Source organism: Phyllobates terribilis, unplaced genomic scaffold (genome assembly GCF_046119375.1).
Source record: "Phyllobates terribilis strain yellow unplaced genomic scaffold, ASM4611937v1 Scaffold_8__6_contigs__length_399053987, whole genome shotgun sequence".
In the NCBI taxonomy this organism is placed as follows: Eukaryota; Metazoa; Chordata; class Amphibia; order Anura; family Dendrobatidae; genus Phyllobates; species Phyllobates terribilis.
In genome coordinates, this window is record NW_027362768.1 from 251,781,054 (window position 1) to 251,788,777 (window position 7,724).

Here is a 7,724-nt window from a genome sequence, read left to right on the forward strand (position 1 = left end):
AGGATGAAATAGCGAACAGACATTGTGGGATTCTGGTTATTAAGGAGGTGATATCAGGTCCAGAGAGGTAGATCTGTGTGTCATCAACATAGAGATGATAATGAAAGCCATGGGACTCTGAACTGTCCCAGGCCAAAGGTGTAGATGGAGAAGAGCAGGGGTCCTAGAACTGAACCTTGGGGGACACCCGACAGATAGGGGGCAAGATGAGGAGGTGGTGCGTGAGTGGGAGACACTGAATGTCCGGTCTGTTAGGTATGAAGAGATCCAAGATGGGGCCAAGTCTGTGATGCTGAGAGATGAGAGCGTCTGTAGTAAGAGGGAATGGTCCACTGTGTCAAAGGTAGATGACAGGTCCAGGAGGAGGAGGACTGAGTAGTGTCGCTTGGATCTGGCAGTTAGAAGGTTGTTGGTGACTTTAGTCAGAGCAGTTTAAGTGAAGTGATGCGGTCGGAAGCCTGATTGTAAGCGGTCGAAGAGGGAGCTGGAGGAGAGGTGGGAGGACAGTTCAGAATGGACATGTTTTGAGGCGTAGGGGAGAAGTGATATGGGGCGATAGCTAGTCAGGATGGGTCAAGGCAGGGCTTTTTGAGGATGGGTGTGATGGAGGCATGTTTGAAGAATGAGGGGAAGACACCAGTTGTTAGTGACAGGTTGAAAAGATGGATAGGGTTGGGATGAAGACTGTGGTGAGGTTAGGGATGAGGTGGGACGGGATTGGGTCAGGTTCTCAGGTGAGGTGTGATTTGGAGAGTACAGAGGAAACTTAATAGTCCGTAATGGTGGAGAAGCAGGTTTTGGAGGAGGAGGGTTGAGTAGATATGAATGGGGGCTGTGGGGACTTAAGGCAAAAGCTTTGTCTGATGTTAATCTTCTACTTGAAGAATGAGGCAAAGTCTTCTGCTGAGAGGAGAGGGAGGAGGCGCTGGGGGCCGGAGGAAAGAATTGAAAGTGTTGAATAGCTGTTTAGGGCTGTGTGACAGGGAGGATATGAGAGATAAGTAGGTTTGTTTTGCTGCAGTAAGTGTGGACTTCAAAGAAGTGAGGGACTGTTTGAATGCAATGAAATGCTCGTTGGAGTGGGACCTTTTCCATCTTTACTCAGCAACCTTGGAGGCCCTTCGCAGTTCTTCAGTCAGGTTGATGTACCAGGATTGCCTGTTGAGTGTGTGAGCTGTGGTATGTGTGAGGGGGGCGACCGAGTTGAGAGCTGCTGCTGTTGTAGTGTTATATAAAGTGGCAGCAGCATCCGCATCGTGTAATGAACTTATGTCTGTAAGAGGGAGGAGGGATTCAAGAGAGTGTGTAGGTCAAGGTGTTTGAGATTTCTGCGAGGGTGTGCCAGTTTGTGGAGTGGGTATTGTGCATCTGGAGAAAAGAGAGAAGAGAATGTAAGTAGGTTGTGGTCAGACAGGGGGAGAGGAGAGTTAGAGAAGTTAATAGGGAACAGAGGCCGTCTTTGTGAGAGGGGGCTGAAGACCATTGAGCAAGGCCGAAGAAGGAAGTGAGGGAGAGAGACGCTTAGAGACAGATGAGTGGGACGTGTCAATGGGGATGTTGAAGTCACCCATGATGATAGTGGGGATGTCAGCGGAAAGGAAATGAAGCAGCCAGGTGGTGAAGTGGTCAAGAAAGTGGTGGCTGGTCCAGGAGGGGGAGTAGATGTGCACCTCAAATGCACATGATGTGGTTCTGCCCTCACCTTTCAGGAAAAGAGTTCTAGATTTTAGTGTACAGTTGACTTAACCCTTTGACATTTTTTCTGTATTTGGGTACACAGAGGATCTCAAAGATTGAAAGAAACAGGAAAAGAAGCTAGTTGGCATGTGACCACAAGCGTGCAAATTGACTGCTTTCAGTCACAAGACAACCACTGCCATTTTGTTGCTGCAAAGCGAGTGTTTAGATGAGTGATGTGTAAAAATGTTACAAATCCGGCAAAGCTCCTCATTGTTTTGTCTGCCCTGTATGCCCTCCTTTCTGTGTCAGGCCTGGTTCAGATAAGTGTATTTCATGGTTCGCATACGGACCGCAGTGTCTGGACTGACCAAGGAACTCAAAACCCGAACTTACAGCCTTGTGTGTCTGAGGCCGTAAGTTCCGTTCAGGAGACCCGCATCCGCAGTCTGCACATTGTGAGTTGTATATGGATCCTGAAATAGACCTGAACCTGGCGTTGGAGATGGCAGCAGAGAAGGGGAAGGGATGTACAGAGAACTCCGGTGCAGAACTTCACCACACATCTGGTTTATTCTATAGTGATTGTTCCTGCAGTCACCCTAATTCTGCTAGTAAGTTGGTTATTTTTGGTACATCATGAATCTCCTGTCAAGCGTCACTGTGATATATATATTTTTTATAATAAATCGGAGTTGATTTTATTACTGTTTATTTATATTCCACCTTTGTTCTTTTATAGGGGGCTTCCCGGGTGGCATGCCAGGTATGGCTGGAGGATTCCCTGGTGGCATGCCAGGTATGGCTGGAGGATTTCCCGGTGGCATGGCAGGAATGCCAGGAGTAAGTGAGATCCTCTCCGACCCAGAAGTCTTGACTGCTATGCAGGTACGTGCTATGTTCATTACAGTTGAAAATATTAAATTGAATAGACCACATTGATAAACTCAATCAAACTCTACTAAACAGCTGCTCTTGACTGTTTGACTAGGCCCCATAGACATAGAGTGGAGAATGCCCTACTATATCACTGTGATTGTGTTGTGGTGACGAATTGAGGTCCTGTAGCTTAAGTGTGGATCCCCTGACGATTATACATTTATCTCGTATGCTGTCAATAAAAATTGTCATTTATGGTGCAACCCCATTACTATTATTTCTGGTGAATTGTAGATGAATATCCTTTGTGGGGCAACCCCTTTAATGATAAGAAATATTTTCTATAGACCTGTACTGTCAGGTGTAGTCTGGTGGGGGATCCCTAGTCATGTTTACAATCCACGTCATGGTCGAAGATGCTGTATGTATGCACTAATTTTCTGGTGACTACCATGATATGGATTGTGTACAGGACATCTCTCACACTCGGGGGTGTATGATGAGAGGATCTGAGGCAGAACTCTTCGGCGGGAAGCACCTTCCTGCCAGACTCATTTTGGGTTATTAGAGTATGGTGAGCAGTTTATTCAGAGTGTTTACATTTGAAATGTATATGCATTTATAAATTTTAAAAGCTAAAAAAAAACTGTGTGGCACGTAAATGACTTAATTGGAATACAGCAATAGGCATATTTGTCGTTTTTATGGCAGTGTGGAACTGTTGGAGGACTTGACAGGTTTCCTTTATATGTAATTTTCCTAAGATGCATAACTTTTTATTACATGATTAGTTAAAGTGGTTATCCGCTGTCAACTAAGCTGACAAGTTTCCTTTAATACCTTCATGGATGGAACTGTACGTCCATGCTAGAGTGACAGCGTATGGAGAGGGCTCAGAAGGGGAGTTCCCTCCATACGTGGCTGATGCCAGCTGTATTAAATAGCCAGCATCTGTCTCTACAGAGACTGAGTTGGTATGTCTTTGGAGTGTGGGAGGAAACCCACGCAAACACTGCGAGAACCTACAAACTCCTTGCAGATGTTGTCCTTGGTGAGTTCTGAACCCAGGACCCCAGTGCTGCAAAACAACAATGCTAACCACTGAGCCACCATGCTTCTCATTTTTCCACATTGGGATTTTTTTTTCCCATTATTCAGAACTCCGTATGGTAAAGTGAATAGTGTCATTCAAAACTACAATTCGTCCTGCAAAAAAATAGCCCTCATACAGCCTTGTCAAAGGGAAAAAGATTTTTGGAAGAGGAGGAAAAAACAAAAGCTTACCCTTGTTTAATGTAATTTTCTGAAGATGCATGTTATACTTATACAGGTGACAACAGTTAAAGGGGTTGTCCACTGCTAACTAAAAGTTAGCCATAATGCTACATTCCAATAAAGTCTCTTAGGTGCCACACAAAGGGATTAGGTGATGAAAGAGGTAAAGAGAAAAAAAACTATACTTATCTCCCAGACTGCCTGTCATCCTCCTTTCTCTGTACCTCTTTCCCCCACTGGTCTCCTGGCATAAACATCCTGTGACAAGAGCGTCACATGACCCGTGCTGCCAATCAGGGGTCACTGATCGACTGCAGCTTTCATATTCAAACTGAATAGGAAGAAACTTCTCTTCCTGTTTTGATTATGAAGGCTGCAGTGGATCCGTGGCCATTGACTAGCTGTAGTGGTCACTTGATGCTTCCTGCCAGATGTTGTCAGGAAACTGGTGAGGGTGGGGTAGGGGGGGACACACATTACCAAATGCAGAGCCAGTTCAGTTGGTGAATATAGGGGTGTTTTGCTTTAAACACGACCTCCAGCTGATTTAATTTAACTTTTAAAGAATGTCAACTCCTTTAATTACATATTTATACTGATATTGATGCATAATGATAATTTTTTTTGTAACCTACAGGATCCAGAAGTGATGGCTGCATTCCAAGATGTAGCCCAAAATCCAGCCAACATATCAAAATATCAGGGCAACCAAAAAGTGATGAATCTGATAAGCAAATTATCTAGTAAATTTGGGGGAACTGCGTAGCCTACAGTAAATCTTGGAAGAAAGACATAAAATGGTAATGAACTGCTTCAGATTCTGATTACCGCTGTTCTCTAATCTATTCCTCTTTTGAAATTAAAATTAAATATTGTTCTGTTAAAGCATATATTCCTTTCATAAATGAATTTCTAGAATACGAATCCTGCCTGTTTTTATTATTTATTTCTTTTTTAACTTCAGCATAGTTGAAGCAATCGAAATTCCTTCAACTACTGGACAATTTCACAAAAATCATTTTAGCAATATCTGATTAGCAATATAATAAAACTATAAAACTTTTTTGTATGCGTACTGTCATAATATGGAGTCTTAAGGAAAAAGATTGTTCCACATTATGCATGATATGAAATAATGAGACTCTAGTTCAAATCCACTCACCCGAATTTGAAGGATAAAGGAGTTGGTAACTACCCTTAACACCACAGGGGTCAGCTCAGGGGGGATGAAACATCTGAGTGGGCCCCTAACCAGATAACCCTGATTTCAAATACAGTGTTGCACCCTAACTGTGGGTAGAGGGTTATCTTAGCAGATGATGATGTTGTTACTGAAGATAACGCGCTATACAAAGACCAACACTGATACTACAAACATAAAAAATAGCAGAAAAAGCCTCACCGTGTGATGGTTAATATGGTTGCTCTTAAGTCTGCATCGATAATAAATACAAAAAGGAAAACTGAATCCACATGAAAGAATGTAAAATTAAAAATTTGTATTCCATCAAATTAAAAAATAGGCTATCCATAGTACACAATTAAAATCATGTTCACTCTGACGCGTTTCTGGTCAGAGTCCTTAATCATGGAGTATAGCATGCAGACAAATCTGACTTCTCACATTTCCAGCACCGTCCTCATCTATTTCCAACCTTCACAAACTGCTCATCCTTCTGTCACCCTAATTCTGAGCCGCTGTTGCCACATGTGTCCCTATTACTGCACCTGCTGTTTAGCACAACAGGGCTCCCTTTACTGCCCTACATAATAATGCCCACCACTCTGCCCCTTACAAAGTAAAATGCCTCCTTTGTGCTCTCTAGATGATAAAATTTCCCCCTAGAAATAATGCCCTGTGCAGGTGCCCTAGAAAACCATGTCCACATTTTTCCCCTAGAAAGTAATAATGACCCATGTGCACCTTTGAAGGTCTCAGTACCCTGTGTGCCCACTTAACATTTAATAATTGTCTCCTGAGTCCCCCTCACCCCCATATACAACTGTCCTAAACACAGTATGATGGGCCCACAGCTCTCCTATACACAATGTGATGTCCTCACTGCTCCCTCAAGACGCAGTATAATTGCCACCACAGTAGCCCCCACACTGTACAATGACCCCACATTATCTCCCACACTGTACAATGGCCCCACATTATCTCCCACTCTGTATAATTGCCTCACATTGGCCATTATATGGTTTGTGGGTTTAACAGCTCCAACAATGTATAATGGCCCCCATATTTGCTCACACTGTATGATTTGAAACCAGAATGTATAAGGGGCCCTCACGATAGTTCCTACAATGTATGAAGTGGGCCCCCCATACTCTGATGCCCCCACAGTTGGACAACTTTTGAACAAAATAAAAACCATATACTCCCCTAATCCCCGATCCTGACCCACACTCTTGTCATCTTACCAGCTCACGTAATGGGAAAAAACATCATGACTAGGTATAGGCGAATAATGGGCAACCTTTTAATGATAGGGTGGGGTGTTCTAATTAATAGCAGTGCAGAGTTCAATTAGGGAGGTCATTTATTCTGTGAAGAAACAGGTGTCAATTATGGCCCTTATTTAAAGGAGGAGGGCAGCAAATGTACCTGCTGGTTTTAGCCCTTGCTCTGTGAGTAAAATGGTTCGCTCCAGACATTATAACAAAGGAGAAAGAACTTTGATCAAGAAGTAGATTGGAGAGGGAGAAAACATATAAAGTGCATAAAATAACTGACTGCTCAGCTACAAAGATTTCCAATGTTTTAAAAAGGCAAACAACCTGAAACACGTGGTAGAAAAATATATACTACCATCTGCATAATCATAGAATCACAAGAATGGCAAAGAAGCATCCTATGATCAGCTCCAAGAAGATCAAAGAAGATCTTCAGTTACCTGTGAGTAGTGCAACCATCAGACTCCTTCTACGAGAAGCCAAGCTATTTGCAAGAAACCCTCGTAAAGTAAAATTGCTGAAAATAAGTGTTGAAAAGGTTAGTTTGCCAAAAAACACTGACTGGGCTAAAGAGAAGTCGCACAACATTGTATGGATAGATCAGAGCATGATTGCTCTTATTGGGTCTAAAGGCTGCAGACAGTCTGTGAGATGACCCATAAACAATGAATTCAAGCCACGGTACATTGTGAAGACTGTAAAACTAGTAAACTATGGAGGTGCAAGCGTAGCGGTTTGGGAATGTTTCTCATACTATGAAGTTGTGCCTATTTATTGCATATCAGGCACCATGGACTAATTTGAATATATCAAAATACTGGAAGAGGTCATGTTTCCTTATACTGAAGAATAAATGTCCTTGAAATGTGCATTTCCGCAGGATAGCAACCCTAAACACAACAAGTGGCAACATCTTGGTTCCAGACCAACAAGATTGATGTTATGAAGTGGCCAGCCCAATCCCCAGACCTCGATCAGGTTGAGAATTTGTGGACTGACAAAAAATGCAGTTTTTGATACAAAACCTAAGAATGCAAAAGAACTGTGGAATGTAGTCCAGTCAGCTTGGTGTTTGCAGGTGTCAGATGTTAGTTGACTCCATGCCACACAGATTTAAAGCAGTTATAAGAAATAAAGTTTATATACGAAACATTAGTTCAGGGATTCACAGAAAAAAAAAAAGTCTGTAAACACTTCAGTTTATACTGTAAATATTCGAGTTTGTAGATGAAAATGCAGATACTTTTTTAACCGCCTATTATTCCTATTTCTTCATTTTCAGTTTAAAAATTGATATTTTGTTCATGTTTTCATTTGAAATTGAATGTGCCTTTGTGATATGGAAATAAATGCTATTATGAGGATTGAGGTTTTTTCTCCATTTTAAACACACTACTATAATTTTACACACAACTGTAATGGTCCTTGAAAAAGTA

At 42.3% G+C, this 7,724-nt stretch overlaps 1 protein-coding gene across 1 annotated transcript in view; it reads left to right on the top strand.

The window, feature by feature from the left end:
- Nucleotides 1-4,894, top strand: part of ST13 (ST13 Hsp70 interacting protein) — a 113,610-nt gene extending 108,716 nt beyond the window's left edge. Inside the window, exons 11-12 of the mRNA XM_073644163.1 lie at nucleotides 2,420-2,565; nucleotides 4,469-4,894. Coding sequence (XP_073500264.1) covers nucleotides 2,420-2,565; nucleotides 4,469-4,597 — 275 coding nt within the window. The 3' untranslated portion in view covers nucleotides 4,598-4,894. The remainder of the gene's footprint in view (nucleotides 1-2,419; nucleotides 2,566-4,468) is intronic.
- The last annotated feature ends 2,830 nt before the right edge of the window (nucleotides 4,895-7,724 follow it).